This window comes from Asterias rubens, chromosome 15 (genome assembly GCF_902459465.1).
Source record: "Asterias rubens chromosome 15, eAstRub1.3, whole genome shotgun sequence".
Classification (NCBI taxonomy): domain Eukaryota; kingdom Metazoa; phylum Echinodermata; class Asteroidea; order Forcipulatida; family Asteriidae; genus Asterias; species Asterias rubens.
Window position 1 is genome coordinate 4,905,117 of NC_047076.1, and position 26,396 is coordinate 4,931,512.

The window sequence follows — 26,396 nt, forward strand, 5'->3', positions numbered from 1 at the left end:
GTCAAAAGTTTCGAAATACTGAGTTTGAAACACTGAATGAAAATGAAGTAAGTAAACTTTCACTTTGGTTGTACTACACAAGGAAATGAAATTGTATACCAGTGTGAGATCATTACGTAGGCCTACAATTTATTGCCAAAGGGTGTCAAGTTAATTACGATTACTGTATATATTGATCAAAACACCGGGTAACTTTTTTCTATCTTGATGATAAAAATAACTATTGATAATATTTACAAGGAAATCCGTGTAAAAAAAAAAAATACACCGAGTATCTAGTAAATAATACTTGGCTTATCTGAGGGGTGTTTCCCCTTTCCTGATGTAATTTTTTTAGCCCACTCTTGATTTGGTAATAATTTCATTTATAGTCCAAAGTTTCCCAACCGAAATCTTGAATGGTGCACAATCTGTTTTTTAGACGGTTGAAAACAATATAACAGACAACATTTTGAAGTTGGATGGTTTTTCGATTTTGTGGTCCGGCTATTTGGTTGCATCAACTTTGCAACAGCATTCATCATTCACAGAGTAAAAACAGGTGAGATAGCGTTTTTTAACCGAATCATTACCCACACTTGATGTCAACAGAATATTGTAAGTTCATCTTCAACAGGAACAAATATTAGTTAAAAAACAACATTTTCAAAATCTCTGTAAACTACAAGAGCCTATCTGCGTCAACAAAAAACACAATTTCAATATCGTTATTACGGATTCACAATTTGTTATTACTGATTCAGGGTCCGTCTTTACTGATATTTGTAATAATTAAACATTTTAAATACATCTATTAAATTGTGCTTTGTTGTCAGTTTACAATAACAAAAGTGACTCTGCGATTTGGACACATCGTTTGAGGTTGTTCTCCATTTGTTTTGATCTACCCCCCGCCCCTGTATACTTGCTTTCCATGATAATATCTCATTTAACTTAATTAATTTTGGTTGCATTTTTGCAAAGATCTGTTTTGTTTTGTTTTGTTTTGTTTTTATTTACAACAAAACACATTTTGTGGCTATTAAAACTCAGCATGGGTAAATTTATAACAGCAAACAGAAACGAATTGAAAACATTTATTTGAAGTTGTTTTTTCCAAATGGAAAAGCTAAATGAGATTGATTTATTATTTACTCTATTGATTGACTTTTTATTATTATTGTTGTTTTGTTATTTACACAGGCACTGTGTCTCCCGTACAGAGCCTGTCGACCTAAAACGTTGGCCTTCAGTGGTCGCCAGCCCAGTGCGACCAGCAACCAGCAGCATAGCAGCTTGCCAGTTTCAGAGAACGCCCCTAAATGGTTCCTAACATTGACAGCAATGAGACCGAGGCAGATCAACCCCATATCGAGGCTGCCCAAAGCAACATCAAGACTGATGTTTACTGTACTGGCAACAGGTGAGAACAAAACAAAGGAAACATTGTAAATTGAATGTTAAAGCCATTGGACACTTTCAGAACAGAACAAAAAGTTCACAGATTTACAAATAACCTACAGTGTTTACAGAGGGTAATGGTGAAAGACTTCTCTTGAAATATTATTCCATGAAATGCTTTACTTTTTGAGAAAACATTAAAACAATTATCAATTCTCGAAATCGAGAATAACAGATTTATTTTAAACACATGTCATGACACGGCAAAACGTGCGGAAACAAGGGTGGGTTTTCCCCCCGACTCCGATGACTGATTGAGCCTAAATATTCACAGGTTTGTTGTTTTATATTTAAGTTGTGATACACGAAGTGTGGGCCTTTGGAAAAAAGGCACTGAACATCTTTCGCAATTGTCAAAGACCAGTATTCTCACTTGTTCGACAACAAAGTTATCAGCTCCAATGAAGACACAAAATAAGTTTACAATTACTAAGAAAAAGGTGCCTTAGGCATTCTTTATTTTACTCAAACACAAATTTACAGTTGATTGTTACAAAATAATAAAACAAAAACCTCTGATTCAATATTGAAAAGGAGAGTAACTACAATATCTTTCAAAGTTAGGTAATAAATATCAGTCTGTGGACTTCGAAACTTATTTCGTGTGTGGTTTATGTTTGACAACTTTGACTATAAGGTGGAAATGACTAAAGCCGTGTTCCTAATGGACTTTTATTTTTAAAAGTACCGCGACCTTTCTGTAGAATGATAAAATTAAATCAAATGGGGATGCAGGGTAAACTGACCTCCCTGTCAATTTGCCGCAACCGTGATGTAAAACTAACAGGCCAAAAGAGGTCGCATTTAAGACTTCTGGGAAACCACGGTAATTTATCAGGGCCGCTACTTCTACCGCGACTGTGCTTTAAAATGCCGGGATATATAAGTCCAGGTGGGAAAGTACGTCAAAAATATACCAAAAACCAGTCACGGTAACTTTCCGCGAGGCAGCTGTGGAAAAAAATTCAATGGGAACATAGCTAAACATTCTTTGAGTGTTCAGTCAAAAAGGTTTTGTCCGATATAACTATAAAATATTTTTGTTTCTCTCCTACTTCCAGTGAGCTCCAAAACACTCCTCCCAGAGGTGAGCTGGAACCGGTTCCTGTCCTCAAGAAAGAGGACTTCACAGACCCAACGAGTGGTCAAACAGTTCTTGGCAGAGGTGCTTTTGGAGAGGTGACTTTAAAATACCAGCATTCAGCTGCCCGATGGGTCGCATACAAGTCGCTCTTTGAGGGCAGCCGAGATGACATCGTCTTAGAAGCTCAAATGATGCAATTGCTTGGAAAACATCCATCGTTCCCTGCCATCTACGGTGTTGTGATTCAAGATGACCACCTTGCTCTGGTGACAGAGTTTCTGGGAGATGAGCTCACATCCCGTCCGCTATCTCTCACTGATGCGTTGCAGGGAAAGCGCCCTCTAGAGCTCTCGCAAGGAGAGTGGAACGACATTGCTCAGGATATTGTTGATGGGATGTGGTACATGCATCAATGTAGCCTACTCCACCATGACATAAAGACGGACAATATCCTACTTGTTGAGAGTGCCACACGATGGGAGGCACGTATCATAGACTTTGGGCAATGCAAGCAGTCCAAAGAACAACTTGTGGTTCCCCTCCATGAGAAAATAACCCCTCGTTGGGGAATGATGGCTGCCAGGTTACACTGGACAACATTTAGTGACATTTATAGTGTAGGGAAAATACTCCTTCTGATTGGTCAACATGGGAATGTTCCATCACTTACTGAGGGGGGACTGTCCCTCAAGAAGAGTGCAAATTTGTCCAAAGAGCCATCTGATGATGAGAAATACCCTCAGATGGAAATTGTTCGATTCCAACTACGAAACAAAAGCAGAAAAATGTGGCATTAATGCCTCACTCTTAAAGGCACTGGACACATCAAAATGGTAATAACTTAAAGTATGTTTTAGCATAAACCTGCCTTAAAAACAATTACTAGTGCTTTGAGCTGCCTGTAAATAAAGCGATTTGTTACGTTTTGTTATTAGGGTGTCATGACCTAGTGGTTAAGAGCATCGAATTCAAGTTCTGGTGGTTAAGGTCATCAGAGTGTACGTGTAGGTTCAAATCCCGGTCATGACACTAGTGTCCTTGAGCAAGACACACTTCACTAAATTTCTTCTCTTCGCCCAGCGGTATAAACGGGGTTCCTGCGGGATAGAGGTTGATGTTGGGGTTTGAAAAAGCCTTTGGAGCGCCACGGCAGCCCAGGGGTGTACACTTTCCAGGGAGCTGGCAAAGATTACAGGAATGTTATTTTATTGGCCCAATGACAAGTACACTACTATCAAGCGCATTGATACATTATTGGAAAAGGGCGAGTGAAGAACCAGTTTGTTGCTCAGATATTCCTACAGAAATGGTCTGCCATGACAAGGCACTTACTATTTTTATTTTTTATAATTTAATTATATTTATGTATTTTTTAAATATTTTGTATCTCATATCTTTTTTAAACTTGTGTAATGACTCTGTAATTTGACCTTTGAGTCACAAACTTTTGCAATTTTAAGAAAATTCAAATTTTATTTTATACAAGAGTTCCTCTACTGAGACACAGGGTTTCTCTCAATCAATCAACCAACCAATCAATCAACCAACCAACCAACCAACCAACCAACCAATCAATCAATCAATCAATCAATCAATCAATCAATCAATCAATCAATTGTAACATTTATATAGCGCCATATTCCAACTATCATTGCTCATGGCGCTGTACAGTAAGCTCTTGTAAACAGATGAGATTTCAGTGACATCTTAAAAATATGAGTTGTAGGCGATTGTCTGATGTTGTTTGGAAGAATGTTCCATATCCTGGGGGCAGCCGGGCTGCAACAAAAAAAGGCGCGGTCGCCCCAACTACGTTTGCTTCTAGGAATGAATCATGGCGATTTGTTTCTCTGGCAGACCATATTTATGTATTTGTTTATCTTTACTTTTACTCTTATTTTTACTTATTTATTTTTTATTCTTACTAGTTATTTATTATTAGTTTGTATATTTATCTACTTTTATTACTGCTTTGTGTACTATAATGTATATCTCTATTTATTTCATTGTGTACCCCAGATGTGGGGCAACAGATCTACGGATCATAGTATGTACTTGCTTTTGCTGTCTCTTGCCCATCTCCAGGTATATCGAAGATTGTATTTTGTTTTGTACTCTTATGGCAAATAAAATAATAATAATAATAATAATAATAATAATAACCATACCTTCAACTCTTTATTCTCAAGCCATGACAACCCTTCTCCACAGTCCCCCACATAGGCAAGATCTGGCCCAGCGTTGTTCCCAAGCTTTCATGATGACCGTTCGAGTGGGGGAGTTAAGCATTGATATGGACGAACATCTAACAAAAGTAGAGAGATAAACACATTAATATTAATAATGACAAAAAAATGAGTTCTTATAAAGCACACATATTCTATATATTATTGGTTAACTTGATACAAACAATAAAAACACTCTTAAAGATGCTATGTCAGATTTTTGGCCGATTTGGCCCAAAAATTTTGATTTAAAATTCAATAGGTATTTTGATTGGGGTTGAGAATGTTACAAGCTTTCATTTGAGTCATTGCTCGAAAAAGTCCGCCAATTATTAGTAGCAGTGAAATAAAGTGCACAAAATTAGTTTTTGTCGGGACCCCGACAGTATATCACGTGACAAAATCTTATGTGTTTTATAAGAAATGTTTTAAATTTTTTTCATGGTGCCATTAAAAGTAAAAGTTAAACCTTTTTCGTTAGAGCGGGTGATACTCTTTGAAATACCATTCACTCAAAAAAATCTATTTTTTAATGTTTGGGGCCAAAATTCTGACATAGCATCTTTAACCATTATTTTGGCTGAATTGCAGCTATTTTTACAAAAGATGAAATTTAGCAACACAAAAATAAATGGTAAGAAAATTACGTTAACATAAGTTTGAAAATTTACAATTAAACAACAAAAAGAAACACATTTAACAATTGCACTAAGAGCAAGGCAGCGAGAGGCAAGTAAAAAATGTAAGTGGCAATTGTACCAAAAAAGCATGTAGTGAGGGAGGGCTTTAAACCATAATAAACCTTTACTGCTAATGTAGTCCCAAGTTTTCTTAAAGCAGATCTTTCTTAAACAAACCTTGTACAACTTCTTATCTCATCTGGCGGGGCCACGCCCAAGTACAGCCGTCGCACAACATCCGTCTTCTGATGAATCTTGTCAGAGAGTGACCTGACGTTGACCTCAGACCCGGGGAATATATTTAGGCTGTGGCCAAAGGTCGCAATGTTGACCATGTGGGGAGGGGTAGTGTTGAATTGAAAACTCATAGCCTGACGCAGGAGGAGCAGCTTACCAGTTATTCCTATAGAAATACATTGAGAAAAGAATGGAACCTGCTGAAAAAGCGCAATATTCAATGTTGATCTTGATTGGTAATCATAAAAAAACATTGTGTCTCAGGGCATTTAGCTGTTGAGTTTACCTTCAAGAGAACCAACATTTTTTAAGAGTCGATATGATTATAATAAAAATAATAATGGACATTTGTAGTGTGCCATATCTGTCAGGAAGACACTCCTGGCACATAGAAAAGATCTGCTTAATGACGGTACTTAAAGCTACTACTGAACAAAAGAGTTTTCAAGTTGGTCTTGAAGCTAGAGAGAGTGTCTATTTCTCTGAGGTTCAGTGGAAGAGCATTCCAATGAGATGGTCCAGCATATTGTGAAAAAAAGAACGGTCTCCGCAAGTGTGTTTAGAATGAGGGATAATGAGGAGCATGGTGTTTGTAGAGCGAAGCTGTCTTGTAGAAACACTAAGCTGTATTGAATCCTGCAGTACCATATTTTCCTGCGGATAAGACGCTCAGCGGACAAGGCACATGACCCTAAAATGACCCCCCAAAATTCAAACGTCAGCAGACAAGGCGCACCGCCACACAAGGCGCATGTTTAACCGTACACAAAAGAACACCGGGCGCCACCCGGTGTCAGTACATTGACACAAAGATGTAATTTTGTTGCCTTTTAGAACCTACGTATACCAACCTTCATCCAATCAGCCAACGCTGTTAATTGTAATATAAAGTACGGCCCAATCAGCGGGCAGAAACGATGGTCCACGCACTGTCTGAAGTTAATTTAATTTGCAACATGAACCCAAGCTCCCCTGGACATCGGACGTCCCACAACGAGGATCCCTGCTGATACAGATAACATTGCAACGACAGACGTAGCGTGTATCAAGGAGATGTGCCATATATTGCAGTTATGCACAAAAGCACAACAAAATGTAAACTGTTTCAATGTTTTTGTGACCAATTCGATAAGGAATAAAATTATTTTGATCCTTACCCTCTGTGACTGGAGTGACATCCAAGGGATGCATCATGATTTGGCTCGGTAAAAGACAACACTCATCTGTTTAAGAAACAAAGAAAACGACATAATACTTTTATGATAATTATAGTAATAATAGTGGCTTTTTATGTAACATGCATATCCGTCACTCAGTGACGCTCAAGGTGCTTTAACAGTAAGTATTTTCCTCACGCATCCGAGGTTAAACCTTCCACAATGAACATTCCTTTATAATAAAAAAATAATCAGTTAATTTCATTTATTCTGGTTGGGAATCCAAGGACTCACAGTACTAGCAAAGAATCCAATGGAGAGAAGACAAGGAAGGTCATTTTAGTAAACCTCGGAGAATCATTCTAGGGAAAACCCATCAGTCAGGTAGGGACTGAAAAACCAATCCACATAGTGCCCCCGATGGGATTCGACCAAGATCCTAGAGGTGGAAGGCAACTAAACAATTTCAACAATTAAAAATGCAAGTTTAAAAAGGTTTTTATACAATTTGGAGTTGAGAATACTCACCGACGGTATTTTCGTCCAGTTCAGCGGGTGGAATCTCCTTACTCGCTAGCCAGACGTGAGTCATGAGTTTGTAGAGATGAGACAGAGTATCCAATGAGTCTATACAGATGGGAATGTAATAAATACAATAATAACGGACATTTATACTGTGCGACACCCTTAGAGTATACTCTACTGTGCTCTACAAGAAATACAAAATATGTAGAGAAAACAAAATAACAAATACAAAAACAGATCAAGAAGGAATTAATTGAGTAAAGTAAACAAATGAGTTTTAAACTTAAATTTAAATACTTCAAGTGAAAATGATGGTCTAATACAAGGAGGGAAATTTGTCCATAGTTTTGGAGCAGCGTACACAAATGCCCAATCACCTAGGGTAGCCCTGGATTTTCTTGACGGGTGAGACAACAATGTGTAGTCTTGCGAACTCCTGAGATGGTAAGTTGTTTGAGAGAGTGATTTCATGGTCATGAGCTCCTAAATGTAAAGTTAAGTTGACCATTATTTTTTACCACATGAGGGTGCTTCAAAGTTGAATTTCTTTAACATACAGTTAAATTAAATTGAACACATTTTTCACTCGCTTTCTTTGGGAATTTGCTTGCATTACATTACAGTTAATTGTTATTAATATTCTATTTCTCTCCGAAAAATTGAATCAATTACATATGAAAATAAAGAAAAACAAATAATAATAATTGCTGAGAGAAAAGAAAACATTAAAAAACAATACAAGGCAAGACTGAGAACAAAAACGATTTGTAAAAGTTTCCTATAACTTTAAGGTTCAGCTTGCCCCAAAAAATTATTTCCAAAAACTTTAAGTAAATTATTAAACTCACCTGACGTTGTTGAAAATACGGGCAAGCACGTCTTCTTGCGTATTCCCCATATCTTAATGAGTACGAGCATCTCCCGTAACAAGCACAGAGTGGAGGTGTCTCTCAATACACTAATCTGTAGTTTGAAATAAACGTCATAGAGTCAGCGGAATTCATGGAAAAATACTGCCTTCAACAAAGATAAGTGGCTTCTTGTATAGCACTCATATCCGTCACTCAGTGACGCTCAAGGCGCATTTATTTTCCTGCAAGGTATGTTAGACTAGGTTTGAATAATGAGGTGAGGTGTTGTGGTTGAGTGGATAAGATCACCAAACTCAAGCTCTGATGCTTCTGTTCAGCAGAGTGTGGGTTCAAATCCTGGTCGTGACACTTGTGTCCCTGAGCAAGACACTCGACTATAGTTGCTTCGGTCCACCTAGGGGTAAATGGGTACCTGTGAGGGCAGAGATGGTTCTTGTGAGTGGTTTAGCCGAGTAGCGCATATATTGCACACAGGCTGTATACTCCCCAGGGAGCTGAGATGGTTTAAGGAATGATTTAAGGGCCAGGGACCAGGGGTAATCATGTCGGAAGCGCTTTGAGACACCCCTCGGGCGTGAAAAGCGCTATATGAAAACAGTTTATTATTATTAATATTATTGTTAATGAGACCTACTCCTTTAATTTAAGGGTTCACAAGGTGCTGTGGCAATCCTTCTCTGTTTTCACTTCCATTACACAACACATGAGACCAACAGCTTTACGTCCCATGCGAAGGACGCAGCCTAAGGACAAAAGTGTTATGACTGGGACTCGAGCTCACACTCTGCTGATCAGAAACACCAGAGCGTATTGAAATGAGAGAAAAAGTTGTTGGCTACATACCCCTGGTTTAGTTGGGTTAGATGCTTGCTGTGGAACCGTGCTTAAGGTGTAGAGGCAATATTCTGCGATCCACTGGACCAACTGCTGCAGGGACTGGATGAAATCTGCATGATGACAAGGTCAGGAACCAGACAATAAGGAATAGTATTCGTTGGCCATTTTCAAACCTTGCCTTGGACCTGAGCTCTGGCTTTGTTAGTTATTCTCGATTTAGGCACTTTTAGTCAACCAGACCGGACAGTACCTAAGCTGGAGCTTAGACACAAGACGCAGTTTTGAAAAAGGGCCACACACTTTAAAGCCATTATACACTTTCGGTACAGAAAAAAAAAAACATTCACAGATTTACAAATAATTTACAGGGTTTACAGAAGGTAATGGTGAAAGACTTCTCTTGAAATATTGTTCTATGAAATGCTTTACTTTTTAAGAAAACGTTAAAACAATATCAATTCTCGATAGCGAGAATTACGGATTTATTCTAAACACATGTCATGACACGGCGAAACGTGCGGAAACAAGAGTGGGTTTTCCGGTTATTTTCTCCCGACTCCGATGACCGATTGAGCCTAAATTTTCACAGGTTTGTTATTTTATATATAAGTTGTGATACACGAAGTGTGAAACTTGGACAATACTGTTTACCGAAATTGTATAATGGCTTTAAACACAAGACACAGTTTTGAAAAAGGGCCACACACTTTAACCTTTTAGAGACCAAATCTTTTTTGTATAGTCATCACCATACACCCAGACAGTGCTAATCTTGTTGATTTTTTGAACCGCTATTTTCAAGTAAAATGTCAATAAAACTAGGAAATACATGGTTCTGTTGTAAATTCTATGTTTACATGGGAAACCTTGGAAAATGTCGATACAGTCCCAAACTTGTCCTTGTCCCAATTGTTTGAGCAAAAGTTTGCCAAATATTGGTACAAGCAATTTGGTACAAGCCCCTTGCAGCCGCTATGGTTGCTAAAGAGTTAAACATTGTCCTTCTATTTTCAAACCAATTAGTATACACATATTGACTGGCAACAAGGTAACTAGTATACGTCTATTCCCACGAGGGACTTTGAGTGACCAGAAGAGCAACCTATTTCCCGAGGCCGAAGGCCGAGGGAAATAGGCCCCTCTTCTGGTCACTCACAGGCCCGAGGGGGAATAGACGTACACTAGTTATGGAATTATGCCAGTCAATATGTTTTTTATAACACAGCTCGGTCTTAAAATGTCAAATAAGAACAGAAAAGGGAATTTTGTAGTTTGTTCACGGTTCAAGTCAAGAGAGGGCGCTGTTACCGGGGGCACTATTTGCAAAGACTAGTGCCCGCTCTGGTACTATTCCCACAAAACACGCGCGCGCGATCACTAGCCTATATTAGTTCATCCCACGTGACCGTGTTTCAGCCAACCAGAATACAGAACAAGCAAGAGGTGTGTTATAAACCAATCTAAACTATAAGAGTGAGATGACCGGAAGGGTATTAGTACAAACAGCAATGGCAAAACCAGATGGTTTTAAATTAAAAGTTCAATTTTTTTACAAATGTCTGTAACTTACTTGGGTCCAGAGCATAGTCCTTGGTGTCTATGTTTAGCATCAACTTAGTCAAGTCTAACTCTGTACTATGTGCACAAATAGCTGGGGGGAAATGAATCAAAGAGTGGTTTTATTAATGTTGAAATGAAACTTCTTTTTCACTTTAAGAGGACACATTACCTTCGGATTGGGCGCTGTATACAGACAAATTTGGCTCTTGGGGAAAAAAGTAGGGCAAACTTTATTCAGTACAAGGACTGACACACATATACATCTGATGTAGTTTTTAAAGCTATTTAATAACAATTTTGCTAGCTTTTGCTGTGGGCAAAAAAAAAATTGTAAATCAGACTCGAGTAGGAAGAATATCATGCCTGTAAATAGCTTATGGTGCTCATTGCACACTGCCCATTGATCGGCACCGGACTACCTTTTCCTTTCTGTTTGGTCTGTTTTTGTAACCACACGAATGGTGAGCGCAGCCAATGCGGAGCATGTATTACTTTGACTAACTGGAGAGCCAAAAAAGCAAAAACAAACAAACACAACAAAAACCCTTTCTTCTGATTGGCAGAAAATTAAATGAAAAGATGCTAGGAGCAATACAATGGTTACTATCGTTACATTTTGGATGTACTTTTGAGATCCCTTGGGCTGTATATTTTTTATACTATATTTATTGGTTTATTTCATAAAAACATTACAAAGGAATGAACAGTATGACAACCGATATGGTTGAATTGCACTAGAACATGTACAGTTTAATTCTTCAAAAAGAGCTAAAAGGTTAAACAGTTTGAACACACAATAGGTAATGAGCAAGAATTACAAACAATCAAAACAATAAACAATCAACCAGCACTTAACCAAAAAGAATGAGACTCAACGGGAAAAAAAACAAGATCAATGGGACAAGTTGTGGATAAAAAGCCATCATTAAAATCCATACATAGTTAAACTTAAAAGAAAAAAAAGAAGAAAAAAAAGCACACCAACAATTTAGAAAAGAACTTGGCAGATAAGAAAGGGATACTGCTAGCTCAAGGCCTATATGGATCACAATATTGCACATTCAGTAATCTGGTTAAATTTGGAATGCATCTGTCTCTGTACCTGTTCTACATTTAATGGTGGTTAACTGGTTCGCATTCCTTAAGCCATTGTTCCTGGTGGGTGGGAGCCACTCCCGAAACCTGTTTGAGTTTAGGAGTGATGTGCTGAAATTTATTAGTTACCTTACTGACAAGGTTTAATGACTAATACCCCAAAAGAAGTTAGGGTAGACCTAGACCTACTTCAGCACCAAAAATGAGATCCAGAAAAATGTGTCGTGTATGATATACAAGACACACAAAATTGGTTACTCACGTTACATTTCGGAATTTTTTTAAATGTCCCTTAACAGCTAATTTTGTTTACAAGGCCCATGTTCTGACTTTACCAGTGAGTTTCTCAGCCGGCCCTTTGTCCTGAGCGGTGACGCTAGTCGGTCTGAGGAGGGATCTAAACTCAGATGAGATGGCGTTGAGTAAAAGCTTACAGTAACAATCCACTGACTTGCCGGCACCACTGGAGGTCATTCTGCATTGATAAACAAAATAATATCATAATAATAGTGGCTTATTATATACAGGGTGAATCAAAAAAAAAAAATGACACCTGAACATGTCAACAGTTAATAATAATAATAATATTTAAAAACATTTATATAGCGCCAAATCCATTAAAAATGCTCCCAGGCGCTTTACAAAAATAAAAACTTTAATTTTAACCACAAAAAACTAAATAATTAGGTCAAAAATAAGATCCACAAAATATTATCATAAAACAATAAAGATACATGTACGGTTGCCCTTATGGCGTGGGGTCTGGGCCACCCAAGGGCCCCCAATTTCTATTCCCTTTTTCTTAGATGCGAAATCCGACGCTTCTGGATAACACTGCATGTAAAACCCAATATGGTTGGGGCCAACTTGATCCTGAAAGTTTTGAATATGAGCGTAACAAGAACAGTCTATTGTGGTGGTTTGATTACACAAAGTTACATTAGTTTACCTGTGAAGGGAGGCTTTGACGGCTACCAACCGACTGAATAATAATTCCTGCGTTGACTTGGACTGTCTGTTAAATGCTTCAGTCAAACGGTCAATCACAGTGTCGACCATACCTTAATATAGAAAAACAAAGTGCAGTGTAATAGAGCTGCCTACTATAAGTTATCACACAAGCGCGAGTGGAATACGAAAAAATATAGGAGACGCAGACGCGCTATATTTTTTCGTATTTCATGAGCGCGCGTGTGATAACGAATTTATCTTCCAGTCTCACGTGCAATGCACAACGTTTAAAATTTCAGAACATTATTTCATGACGAACAGCATTCACGCGCACAAAGTTTAGAATGTAATTTTTTCACTGTCAGTATACGGAGCGTGACAAAATGACATTTCACACACTGTGTAATAAAAACAGAGGAAGTAGGATATAAAACAGAGGTCGTACCATATATGTTTTTATCCCCCTAGTAGTTCGAGCTTCTGATTGGTGGATTAGCGCGTACTGGAAGATAAAATTTAAAATAAGTAGTTGCTAAACGGGACTTGAATCAGCAGATTTCAAGTCAGCAATGGGGGACAGAAAGGCTTGGGGAACCATCGTGATTCGAGGACATCACTCGACTTAAGCAAGTAAGCAAGCAAGTTGCTACATGTGGCTTGTACCAAAATGAGGACACAAACGGCCGCTAAATTTGAACTACTTTCTTACTCAACTAAAAAGGTCAAAGTAAAGGTCAAGTTAGCTGAGTATGATAACAGTATATCTTAGCTGATAATTTTGTGAGCATAATTGTTCTTTGTGCCTAGCCAAATTTGTCACCCAAGTAGCTCTATACAATTCGGCCAATGTACATTAAACCGTTGTTTTATCTACTCCATATTCTTTTTGGTATCAAAGAAAAAAAAAAGGAAATAAAAAAAGTAAAACTTTGATTATCTCGTTACTTATAAACCAACCTGGTGTGATTGTATGAAGTAAGTCCCACCACTCATAGCCAGTCACCAGACTATACTCCAACAAGTTGACAACCTGGGCGATGGTATGGGCCCTCGCGGCACCTATAGAGTACACAACAGGACCAATTATTGATCTAATGGATGCTAAACAATTACCTCAAGTCAAGCATATTTAAGAAAGGTATTACAGGGTTTGGGTACTTTTTGTACAACAAAAAAACACAAACATCCACAGATTTACATGAATCTTACAGGGTTAATGATAAAGATGGTAGAAAGCTTCCCTTAAAGTGTTATTTGCTGAAGGTGCTGTAGTTTTTAAGAAAGGAGAAAACTAATTTCATAACCCCATAACTCCCTTACCTTGGTCTAGTGCCTGACCCAGCGTTGGTGCAATCTTGATGAGGCACAGGGCCCCCATCCGGTCTACCGCCATGATACTGCAACAAGTGCTTGACATCTCCATACACATGAGGTGCTTGCCGTTGTAAACTTTCTGTCTCTTGGCTTCAAATACAAGAAATAGTCACAAACTTTTGGGGTTTTTTTTTTTTGGTTTTTTACTACTTTTGTGCCGAAACAGCTAAATGCATCTGGGTCAAATTTCATATATCACAAAAGTACGTAAGCACAACAAAATTATGCTTACCAGTACATGTATGTGGTTACCTGACAAACCGTATTATCCAATGCTCAGTCTCTGACTGGTATCCTGCTCATTTTTGCTCAGCAGAAACTTGTCAAGCAAAATTTTCTGCTTAAAGGCACTGGACACTATTGATAATTGCTCAAAATAGTTGTTAGCATAAAATAACTTTCTTCATAACGAGCAATGGAGAGCTGTTGAAGGTATAACAAATTTTGAGAAACGGCCCCCTCTGAAGCGACGAAGCTTTTGAGGAAGATTTGTTACTAAATATTAAAAGACTTCAGGCCTGACGCCTTTTATTAGGCATCTGAAGGCACACAAATTTGTGCAACAAGGGTTTCTTCTTTCCATTATTCTTGCGCAAATTTGATGACCAATTAAGTCCAAATGTTCACAGAGTTGTTACACCAAGTGGGAATATTGGTCTTTGACATTTACCAAAGGTGTCTAGTGTCTTTAATACATGCCAGTACCGGTACTCACCCTGAGATCCTGTATCTACTTTAGCTCCTTCATACTTGAATGACGCACATGGTTTTAAAGACACCCTTCAAGAAGAAAACAAATAATCAAAGTCAAAATCAATCTCTGATTCATGTATATGATAATAATATGGCCATATAATAATAATAATAATAAGACTTGTAATGCACACATATCCACCCTGCTGGGTGTTCAAGGCGCAGATCTCTGGAAAACCAGTCAAGGTGCATACAAAAAAAACAGCAACAAGGGGTGCAAGGGTAGGTGGAACAGGTGAAGAGAAAAACTAGCGAAACGAAACAAATGGGACTTCAAGTCACATTTGAAGATATTCAAATATGTTTTCTCTGCAACCACAAGAATGTGTTTCAAATAATATTAATAGCCCACTAGATTGCCAACTTGTGAATGCCGCCCTTTGTACAATTGGCCATTTGCGTGTAGAGCCTCGGTTTGGGGACTGTGATGATGGCTTCTGATAATGGCGTGCAAGCCTTGATTCATTATTTAGTATTGTATCTATGTGTACATCTGTTTGATTGAAAGTGTCATTACATTACCGAAACAATAAATAATAATAATAATAATAATATCGAAGTCTTATATAGCGCACGTATCTACCAAACAAGGTACTCAAGGCGCTGAGTATATACAAACTTTCAGAAAGATAGGTTATTGCAGTGATGAATTCTGAGACCCAATTATTTAGCACCTTATAAGGGTTTACAAGGTTCTATGGCGCATTTAGCAGCCACAACCAGGAACACCGGGGCGAACCCCTTCTCTTTTCGATAAGTGCACTGGGTTCTCTTACATGCGTTACACAACACATGGGACCAACGGCTTTACGTCCCATCCGAAGGACGAAAGAGTTATATAACGACCATCCCCAAATCGAGGCTCTGCATGCAAATGGCTGATTGACAAAGGGCGGCATTCACGACAATTTGGCAATCTAGTAGGATATGGATACTCAATTTCAAGAATGCATTATTTGAAGATGAAAATTAATAAAAAAAAATTTTTTGACTGACCTGTGAAGTAACTTGACACTGCCATCTTGGAATGCAACAGCCATGACCATCCCTGGGCCATTGTAGATAGATTTACTGGAAAGTTTGACCGGTAGTTTGGGCAGACACAATCCCGTAACGGCAGACGAATTGGTGTAGCATGTACCAAAAACCCATTTCTGTAGTTGTAGATGAAATAGAAACGTGAAATCTGAATGTTATGCCTTCTTGACTGAAACTGGTTGCCTGACAAATTTTACACATTTATAACTCAGGAAAGTACTGGGTACAATGGTGTATAAAACCAAAATTAATCGTGAGACAGAGACTTTTTTCACATTTTCATGAAGCTCTATCTATTGGCAAATGAGCGGATCACAAAACTCATTTTACTCTAGTGTGAAGGTAAAAAAAAAGAGATCTTCAGTCAAGATGGTCATTTTACCAGTTCCTAATGGATGAAAAACGGATAACAAACTCACAAATTTGTCAGTGACGTTTCATCACTACACTAGTGGCTTCATCACAGCTGCTTTTCTCCTTTTATAGTTATCAGACACAACTATAGAGGGCGGGATGAGCGCTGGTTGTAACGTGATAAGTTGCCAGTCTGATGAGGCCACTAGTGCAGTGGTGACGCGTCACTGATAAATTTGTGAGTTTGTTCTCCATTTTTCATCCATATATAGGAATTGGTAAAATAAACATCTTTACTGAAGTTTTAATGGATATTCCTTATGTATCTATTAAAAGATCGTTACGATACCTGAGTGGTTGGCTGGGACTCCCTGGACGGTGGTGGACTGGTCTGGAATATTTTATTCAACGGAACAAACTCTTTACTCAAACTCCAGAACTCGACACAAGAACCTGATGAGCCTACAAAGACAGAGGAGAAAACTAGTTTTGTTACACCGTCAACTACTGACTAGTTCAACATGAACAATACGAGACAATAATAGTCTTAAAAGAACCATTATAACCCACCTCAAAATCAACTTTTTTGTTTTCATTTCATTTAATTTTATTTGCCGGCAAAAATTACAAATCAAAGTTTTACAAGAACAAGCAAAACAATAGTTTTAAGAAGAATCGAATATGTTAAAACACTAAGCAAATTACTGAAAAACCCGGCCTGGCCGCGGGCAGAAATAAGAACTGTGTAGGAAACAACCTCCAGTCGGGGTGGTACACAAAAACACAAAGCAAAACAAAAGACAAGAACCCTGGCAGGGAAAGCCAATAGTGACAGAAAGTCACTTTCAAAGAGGCTGACATTAAACTTAAAACTACGGCGCACAGAAGTGACAGAACGCTGATGATAAAACTGTGCGAACGAATCACGTATAGCCCCCCTGAAGGGGTACAAATATTATTGAGAGCGCCCTCACGCGGTCATAAATCTGGCGGTTTAAGATCTTACCAATGGCTGATATGATGAGCTGCTCGGCTGGGACTGATGTACTCTCCTCTTCATAACATTCCTTGTTGATAAATCTCAGATGTGTGATGGTTAAATCTGCCAGTAGTTAAAAACAATCAATCGGAATCAACTATGAGAGTCTTCGAGTTCAAATTCAGTTTTATGAACCACTAATTTTCAAATAGATAGAGTCCTTACGAATGTGGGAGAAGTCTCTAAACCCTTGTTAAAATGGTGTAAAATGCCATTGTATTTGATACCTCACCTCCTCCTTACATAATTCAGTGTTTCCTTGATACCATATATCTTTGTTTTTCTGTTATTCTTTTCTGGTAAATCTGAGCTGCAGTGAACCATTTGATTAGCCCATCAGAGTTCTTCTTTTAAGATCCTTCAGTCTGATTCAAATTTCATTCTGTTCATTGACCATGTCAATGTATGTTGGGCTATTGTTCACATTTGCTCCTTATATTAAAAAAAAAAAAAAAAAAAAAAAGTGACATTTTTTCAATATCCTAAAAATCTAAAGAATCTAAAGAACTACATGTATGCACAGAACTTTCTTAACCAAATAAGTACAGAGTACCAAATCAGGTTCCACAACCTGGCAAGGACACTTGTGACCTGGCTAGGTTCTTTTGGTCTTTTTTCAGACTTGATGTGATAAGGGCTAGGGTTGGTCATCATGCCATAATCACATTTCAATACTTTAAAAACTTGGATAGATTCTTTAAAAGAAAATTGAAAAGTTCCCTTACATTTGTCTTTGTTGTTGAGATCGACACAGCACTGTACATGAAGGGATGGCAGGTAGTCTGTTTCAATAAATACTTTGTCTGAGAATCAAAATACTAGTCAAGGAAAAATATAAAAAAAGCAAATTAACAGGGACTCAGATAATTAGGATTTGAAACTTTGCATGGTGGAAATACGATATAGAAAGGTTTACGGTAACACCATGTAATGACTATCTCTAATGAGTTGGGGTGGTTCTGAAAAGAACCGTTGGTTTCAACTCGATGTTTCGATCAGTATGCTCTGATCGTCTTCTGGAGAGAAAAAAGAAAAGAAAAAAGAAGATGACCAGAGCATACTGATTGAAACGTCGAGTTGAAACCAACGGTTCTTTTCAGAACCACCCCAACTCATTAGAGATAGTCATTACATGGTGTTACCGCAAACCTTTCCATATCGACTCAGATAATGTTTGAAGCTTTGCATTGTGTGGATAATAGGAACAACTACAACTAGTAAACTTGCTGACAAAACAAGCATGTGCCTGTTGCACAATAGTAAGACTTGTTGACTCTATCGCCAAGAAGCTTGAGTATTCAAAAGGATACCATCTCTCCAGCTAAGATTAACTTTGTAGACTTGGACGGGGCTTCGGCAGCTGCCATCCGATGTGGCTATTAAGATGTCACCAGCTGGAGAAAAAAAAATATGCAGACGAAATGATTGCATCAAGGATAAAGAATACTATGTAGATTTTACACCAATTTGTGATAAACACTGCAAGTCATTGTTGGTACTTTCCCAATTGCTACAGGGAAAAAAACCCACAGGATTCAAATCCATAACCCCGCAAGGGAGAGAAGGGCCGATTTCATAAAGCAGCTCAAACTTTAAAGTTCAAATACAGTGAAAACATACAGTTGTATGTTCAACTGAGTTTAAACTTTCACGGGTTTGTCATTTCATTGTATGTATTGGGTCACATAAAGTGTGGATACTGGTCTTTACAAAGTACAAATGTTGTCCATGTGTTTTAAGAGAATGGAAGATGGGGATGAGAGACACTCACAGCTTGAGTAAGCAATGTCAGCTAGTTCAGCATGGCATCTTGTATTCCCGAGACACTCAGTAAATGTACTTGTCCCGCCTCCGCTCTTCAGAATCGTCACAGAAACCTACATAGAGAAATAACCAAAATTTTCAATAAAACATACACTGATACATGATAAATGATAATAATCTATTTGTAATATAGATTTTCCTACTTTTATCTAGGGTATACTTTTGAACCATTCCTCCAATTTGTTCCATTCCCCCGAGACATACAATACACAGGCTGCTTAAATTAGCGCTCAGGGGTTAAAGCCAACACGATATCATCTCAACACTCTCAGGTTCCAATTTGTATACACCTTGGTTAAGAGAATTTGTATACACCTGGGGTTAAGAGAAGCAAAGCTTTTCCCGTAGGTTTTATATTTTGCCAATTTTTAATATACTTCTTTTATGTGCTGTTTCTTGTGCTTTGTATGTGTAAATTATTGTAAAGCACATTGGTCTGTTTTGGAAATGCGCTATATAAATCTTTTTTTAATAGTAACAATAATAAATAATTATGGTTCTGTGCCTTGCTGGAGGGCACAAGCGTCATGATCGAGATTCAAACCCACACTCCCATGACTCAACCATCTGAACTTGAATCAATGCCGCTGGGCCACAACGCACCACAAATAAGCGACTAGAATTTAAGAAATATAAAACAAAATAAATAAATCCGTGGTAAAATCCACATAATGTTCTTCTCACCAGGCCTGTAGAGGTGACAGCTATCCATCCAACGGCTGGTTTGGTTCCCACTTGTAGCAAAGAGGGTGTGAATCGGGAACGAGTAAACTTATCCAGCATGCTTGGAGAGTCAATATTGTCCACATTGTAGGAAATCTGAAGGAAAGAGAACAGATGGACACTAGTGGTAAACAATCAAACAAATTTATTGATAGTATAAAACATTGTGAGAAAGGGCACTCTCTAAAGTAACATAGGTTTTGAGAAAGGGGTAATTTCTCACTCAAATACTAAAAGACTTCAACTGAAGCCTTTTATAAGGTATCTAAAAGCGCACAAATTTGTGCAAAACGGGTATCTTTTCTTTTATTATTCTCTTGCAATTGCGATGACAAATTGAGTCAAATTTTGTTATTTTATGCATAATTGGGATACACCAAGTGGGAATACTGGTCTTTGACAATTACCAAAACTTGAACTCACTTTGACTCCATTGTGAAGCCATCCCAGTGCAACGATGGGCTCTCCATTGACGTGACTCTCCGCAACACTCTCCCAGTCATTCAACAAATGGTCCTTCATCTGCCATAATACAGAGGTACCCGAGCTATCACCGGATAACAGCCGCGTACCGCTTGCATTCCACTGCAATACTTGAATCAAATCCTTATGTACACCGCTTATGCTGTTTGGAGAAAGAAATAACTTTCATCACACAATGAAAGCTTGAAAGGGGATCAGTATGGGTTCAAGTCCCGGTCCTGATACTTGTGTCTTTAAAGCCATTGGACCCTTTCGGTAAACAGTGTTGTCCAAGGCCCACACTTTGTGTACCACAACTTCTATATCAAATAACAAACCTGTGAAAATTTAGGCTCAATCGGTCATCGGAGTCGGGAGAAAACAACGGGAAAACCCACCCTTGTTTTCGCACGTTTCGCCGTGTCATGACATGTGTTTAAAATAAATCCGTAATTCTCGTTAACGAGAATTTATATTGTTTTGCTGTTTTCTCAAAAAGTAAAGCATTTCATGGAATAATATTTCAAGAGAAGTCTTTCACCATTGCCTTCTGTAAACCCTGTAAGTTATTTGTAAATCTGTGAACTTTTATTTTTTTTTCTGAACCGAAAGGGTCCAATGTCTTTAAGCAAGACACCTAACCATTGTTGCTGCATCAAATGGAACATTGTGCTGCAGGTTCTGTGTGTTGTGTAACAGGTAAAAGTACCCAGTGCACTTACATACAAAATACTGAGTGCTTTGATACGCCCCTAGGGGTGTGATAAAGTGCTGTACAAGAACTCAGTATTAATATTATTTTTGATAAAAGTCCGTCACAAGATTATATTCATTTAATTTGGGGTTTAACAAAGGCAGATTGACTCAAGAGCAGGATTTCACCCAAAGACCTCCGGATAAACGTCCCGGTGCTCTACCAACTGAGCAATCTAGCCCTACTTATAGTATGTTGGCGATCTCCCTATTTTGTCAGTATCTTTTTAAATACAACAATTAATTTGAGTAAACACCCAACAACACCGGGAATTGAACCGAGTTCCAAAGAGGTGAAAGACACAGACAGAAACCACCTGTATTAAGTCTCTTTACCTTGAGGCCGAGTCAATCTGCAACTTTTTTTTGTGCTTAAATTGTTCTTTAATATTGTTATTAATATTTACCTATGAAGTTCCCATGGTCTGTCTGGATCAACGACGTGTATCTTGGGTCGGTAGAGCTCCCTTTCTGCTAGACCCTTACTGTTGTTTAACGTGCTGAATGCCAGGATGTTACGACACGACCAGCTGCAGGCAGTGTCTCCAATCAACTTCTTGGTGCTGATGACAAAAAAGTACAATAAATGCTTTTAAATTACACCTGTGAAATGCAGTACTCAAATAATGCATCTCCACTGCCATTTTTGTTGTTCTTCGTAACACTGTAACATTTAGATGGGAATGTTTTGATGGTCACCCTAGGGCCTATATGAGGTTCGTGGAGACGATAGCAGAACGAACCTCATTCATATTGACCTATTTTAGGAGTATTTGGAACCATGCAAGGAAGTAGCTGCGATAACGTAACCCTCCTCCCGACCGTCGGGAGGAGGGTTAGGTTATCGCAACTAGCGAGGAAGTACTCCTAGAACTATGCGGTTTTGTTTCGCTATCGTCTCCCGTAACCTCATAGACGTACTTCTCTGGTTCTTTTACAAAGTTTTAATTTTGTGAACGCAAATCTCTTTTTTTTTTCCTTTTTTTTTCTCGCAAAATTAGGCTCTATGTGTCCTTTGAACTCTCATTGGCCCCTGTGGGCGACAGAAAATCCACTCCGCAATCTCAAAAATTGTTAAATGATAAATTCTTTCCGTAATTCAGTCCCCCAACTACTCCGTTTTACCACCACACTACCACTGCGGATTGTCCCCGACCGTGCGCGTGATTTTGTCCCAGGACAAACGTACGGTCGGGGACAATCGGCATTTGTAGTGTAGTGGTAAAACGGAGTACTTGGGTTGGGGACTGAATTACACTTACAGTAAGAATTTATCATTTTTAACAATTTTTGAGATTGCGGAGTGGATTTTCTGTTGCCAACAGGGCCAATAAGAGTTCAAAGGACACATTACATGTAGACCCCAATTTTGGCGAAAAAAAGAAGAAAACAAATTTGCATTCACAAAATTAAAACTTTATTAAAGAACCAGAAAAAAACAGACTCGTTATTGTCATGTACGTCTATGATACTGAGGTTACGGGAGACGAAAGCAAAACGAAACCGCATAGTTCTAGGAGTAGCGAAGAAGCACTTATCTGGTGACTTTCATGTGTAATTTTACTAATAAATAACGTTAATATTATTAATAATTTTTAATTAAAATTTTAAAAAAGTGATGATCATTCTGATAAGACAAACGTGTAAAAATACAGGTCAATGCGCCTAGTAAGTGTACTGTAATTACAAATTTCTTAAGCAATGACAAGTGAAAAGTCTTTGTGTGTTAAACATTAATGAGTAGACTTAATTTGTACAAAAAAATTCCATTCCTAACATAAATAAACCATCCATGTTTTTGGTCAAGTCAAGTGTCCGGAATCTGGGCATTCAGGAGTCTTTGTTGTGTCAACCTTCGTCCGATAAAACTTACCATAAGTTTGCGTCTGTTTTAGGCCATTCCGAAACATAAACTAACTCCATCTCAATTCACAACGATCCAATGAATTTTACTGATAGCTTTGAAATAATGTGATTGACCTAATTACGACTAAAAAGTCAAGGTAAATTTACTGGTGTTCAATTATAAATAATTTCCGTCATGGGCGCCGCCATATTGATTTACAGAATGATTAAATGCACCTTTGTTTTCGGTATTTAATATGGCAATTTATTCAATTTTATATTTCATAAATAAGTACTATACAGCATAAAATATTATTTTATTTTTTATGGTTTAAGTTTCATAACATTATCTTTTATTTTAAATTAAAATATTATTACAATTGGTGAATATGTCAAATTTTAGTCAGGCTGGTGAACAGACTGGTTCTCTCTGTAATTGGGGCTAACTTTGAAGAAAGCGTCAGGGTACAGTTCAGTGTTGATAATGGCAGCGGGACTTTCAGAAACTGGTGCTCAGGTAAATTGTAAATTGAATGGTTTTCTTGATATAATAACATGGTTTTGGTGACAGTTATTGTATTGAGTGTTTGGGGGTGAACAAATATAGCTTTGTTGTCGATAAATATTGCTGATCACTAGAAATTGTAGAATAACTTTTTAAATTTTAGTTAGGCAATCAATTACAGTTTGCACTCCACAACAAAAGACCACACATTAAGGTTTATCGCGGTTCAGAACCGCACTGCGTTATGGGAAGGCAGATGGGGCAGTTTGCTATGCGGTGTATGTTGTCATGCACGACTCGGGCTAGTTGCGATAACGTAACCCTCCTGCTGCCGACGGCTACGCTGTCGGCAGGAGGGTTACGTTATCGCAACTAGACTCGGGCACGCACACCTTTACCTTTGTGTGGGTTCAACAGCGCCCTCTCTTGATATTTTGCTATTCGCGATAAACCTTATTGCTTCTAAGTTCTAGTAATATTAATACTATACAGAATTAGTGGGAAAAGTTTCCGTATGGCGCCACCACTTTTTCATTCGATATGAAATAATATAGTATCTAATTTACCTCCATGAGATATCCCTTTTTGTAAGAATGAGTGAAAAAGTGGTGGCGCCATACGAAAAGTTATCCAATTAGTGAATGTTGACACTGCCCTGACAGAAGAATAGTATCATGATCATGTAGCCAAGGGGATAATCGCACCGGACTCCAGTTGCGATTAACCCTCTCGACGGGTTGGGAGGCTGGAGTGGTTGAGTTGAGGGTCACGAGAATGGAGGATTACCATGGTTACGATTATTGAAACTTGGTAACCAGACTCAAGCTCTGGTATTTGTGATCAGGAGAGTGTGAATTTGATCCCTGTCTTCGAACTTGTGTCCGGCTGTAAGACAGCCTCACTTGATTAAAATACAAAACTGTTTTCTCCCCATTATTACAGCTGTTTGCTCGTCTTGGCTCAAAACCTTCGCTGGAAACACTTGATCCTCGTCTGTTCCCGCCTCCAGACTGTCTCCGCCCATCCCACGCAGTTGAATTCTACGGACCAATAGGATGCGGAAAGACAGAGATGCTTCTTCACATCATCAGCAGGTGTATCCTACCGGGTTGTTGGAGGGGTGCGGTCCTTGGGGGTATGGGGGTGGGTGTGGTTCTTGTGGATGCTGATTTTCAATTCTCGATGTTGAGGCTGTTTCAGATTCTTGAGAGGAGGGTAGCAGATGTGATGGAGAGGATGAAGAATGAGGATCAGAACTCTAAAGCAGCAACCAAAAGTGAAAGTACGTTTACTGCGTTTCAGGAGGAAGAAATATTTGTTCATTCAATATTTTCATCATCAGGCATTTTTTTGAAATAATTATATCTTTAAACTACCACCCAATGTTTTCAAACAAATGTAACACAAACTCTAGAAGGTTTACTTTTTGTTGAGGAAACAAGCCTCATTTATAAAATAATCCTTTTTTAATAAAACATCAGATAAATTTGTTGTTGCTTACTTTTTTTTCTTTCACAGAAGGCTCACTTCAAAGTTCAACAGGTATGGATAAGAAGGTCAAGTGTGGCGCACAAGAGAAACCAAAGATTTGTAGAATGTGCAATAATAATGACACTATTAAAGACAAAACTCCTGATTTCGATCAGCAAAGTGTTAATGCTTGCCTTTGTAGTCAGGGGAATGCAAATGAAATAACAGCCAGCCTAGGAAAGAAACGCACAAGAACAGGTAATGTCAAACATGATGATGGGGCTCCCTACAGTGCAACAAAAAAACTACCAGGTTGTAAAGACACAACACAGAGTAACCAAACATTTGAAATGCCATCAGCAGATGATGTAGAAGCATTCATCAAATCCTGTCTGAACCGGTTCTATCTGGTTCGCTCCGGTGGGAGCAGTGACCAACTCATCATGGATCTCCACTCACTGGAGTCCCTTGTTGCCAACAGACCAGACGTGAGCATCCTCATGCTCGAGAACATCGCCGCTTTCTATTGGACGGATAAGGGTAACTCAGGAGGCGTGGCCTCAGCCGCAGAGGCCAATCAGCGCAGAGCTGTCGATATCATCAAGCGTCTGATTGAAGAGTACCGGCTAGTGTTTATGGCCACGAAACCTGCCCTCATCCAACGCGGTCATCGCACTAAGGGGTTTGATGATTCATTACCTGCCACACCTTCACATACAAATCTCTCGCATTCGGACAGCAATAAGTACAGCCATCATGAATTCATGTGCAATGCTTGGAATAAACTAATCACTCATAGATATGTTATGAGGCGGATGGATCCAGTAAACCAGAACCGGGCAGTGTCTTTGCCAGGGAATTATTCAGCATTTAGGACTTTGCCATCTTCAGATCAACCATGTAGATTTAGCATTACAGAAAGAGGTTTAACGCACCACTGAATAAATTACAGAGGTCAAGAGCTTCTAACCCAAAGTTTCTATTGCCATTAATTTTAAGAGTTGGTTACATAAACTTTTTTGCAAATAGCCATTTAATGAGGTGCATGCTGGTCTAGACCTACATGTAATGCACTTGTGCTTAGTATTTGCGATTAGGTCTGTGTACATGTGCCTCTCAAAGATGAAATTCCAGACCTGAAATCAAAGGGGAACAAAAACCCAGCTGCACAAGTTTTGAGATGTGCTTTTCTTCATCTATATCACAGATTGCGTACACTACAATCCAAAAAATCTACAAGTGTATTTTTCTCCCATTGAACTTTGTAAAATGTGTGCATTCAGAAGTCCTGGCTCTGTGGTAAACATTGACAATGAGACTAACAAGAGCATGTACATGTCTAAATAGCTATAGTGAGAGAATGGACATGGACCTTATCGCAAATACTCGGTACGCACGCGTTAAAGAAACACATTGCCTTGGGTCAGCCGAGTTGGTCTTTGAAAAGCGTTAGTAACCGTTTGCTGTAAAATGCATCTGATTAGAAAGATATTTTAAAAGTAGAATATAATGATCCACACAAATTTTCCTTGAAATTGCGTGCCTTTAACTTTGCGACCTAACACGGTCGGCCATTTATGAGAGTCAAAAATT

General features: G+C 38.5%; 3 protein-coding genes across 3 annotated transcripts; 2 read left to right on the top strand and 1 right to left on the bottom strand.

Annotated features, from left to right (window-relative positions):
• Window positions 1-1,768: 1,768 nt before the first annotated feature.
• Window positions 1,769-3,321, top strand: LOC117300223 (serine/threonine-protein kinase pak-2-like). Its single transcript, XM_033783951.1, has one exon. It carries the CDS (start codon window positions 2,713-2,715, stop codon window positions 3,319-3,321), a length of 609 nt encoding a protein of 202 aa, XP_033639842.1. The 5' UTR covers window positions 1,769-2,712.
• On the bottom strand, window positions 3,202-23,028 carry LOC117300174 (mediator of RNA polymerase II transcription subunit 16-like). Its single transcript, XM_033783894.1, has 23 exons — window positions 22,857-23,028; window positions 21,391-21,546; window positions 20,192-20,393; window positions 19,730-19,864; window positions 18,993-19,098; window positions 18,532-18,615; window positions 17,947-18,024; window positions 17,189-17,284; window positions 16,532-16,644; window positions 15,787-15,944; window positions 14,753-14,817; window positions 13,984-14,127; window positions 13,621-13,722; window positions 12,662-12,773; window positions 12,048-12,187; window positions 10,628-10,708; window positions 9,064-9,167; window positions 8,197-8,311; window positions 7,352-7,450; window positions 6,824-6,889; window positions 5,607-5,832; window positions 4,693-4,829; window positions 3,202-3,288 (listed from the first exon to the last, which is right to left on the bottom strand). The coding sequence occupies exons 1-22, from the start codon at window positions 22,904-22,906 to the stop codon at window positions 4,709-4,711; spliced, it is 2,553 nt and encodes an 850-aa protein (XP_033639785.1). The 5' UTR covers window positions 22,907-23,028; the 3' UTR covers window positions 3,202-3,288; window positions 4,693-4,708.
• Window positions 23,029-23,223: 195 nt separating this feature from the next.
• Window positions 23,224-26,303, top strand: LOC117300152 (DNA repair protein XRCC2-like). Its single transcript, XM_033783873.1, has 3 exons — window positions 23,224-23,345; window positions 24,276-24,615; window positions 24,852-26,303. The coding sequence occupies exons 1-3, from the start codon at window positions 23,313-23,315 to the stop codon at window positions 25,742-25,744; spliced, it is 1,266 nt and encodes a 421-aa protein (XP_033639764.1). The 5' UTR covers window positions 23,224-23,312; the 3' UTR covers window positions 25,745-26,303.
• Window positions 26,304-26,396: the final 93 nt, after the last annotated feature.

Excerpts from the sequence above, each read along its gene's own strand:
- LOC117300174 (XM_033783894.1), bottom strand. The coding sequence starts at position 22,906 with ATGGAGTTAGTTTATGTTTCGGAATGGCCTAAAACAGACGCAAACTTA. Across the intron at positions 14,128-14,752 it reads AGTAGATACAGGATCTCAGG|CCAAGAGACAGAAAGTTTAC; the intron begins GTGAGTACCGGT and ends TTGTATTTGAAG. Across the intron at positions 6,890-7,351 it reads ACTGGACGAAAATACCGTCG|ATGAGTGTTGTCTTTTACCG; the intron begins GTGAGTATTCTC and ends TTTCTTAAACAG.
- LOC117300223 (XM_033783951.1), top strand. The coding sequence starts at position 2,713 with ATGATGCAATTGCTTGGAAAACATCCATCGTTCCCTGCCATCTACGGT.
- LOC117300152 (XM_033783873.1), top strand. The coding sequence starts at position 23,313 with ATGGCAGCGGGACTTTCAGAAACTGGTGCTCAG. Across the intron at positions 23,346-24,275 it reads TTTCAGAAACTGGTGCTCAG|CTGTTTGCTCGTCTTGGCTC; the intron begins GTAAATTGTAAA and ends CCATTATTACAG. Across the intron at positions 24,616-24,851 it reads AGCAGCAACCAAAAGTGAAA|AAGGCTCACTTCAAAGTTCA; the intron begins GTACGTTTACTG and ends TTTCTTTCACAG.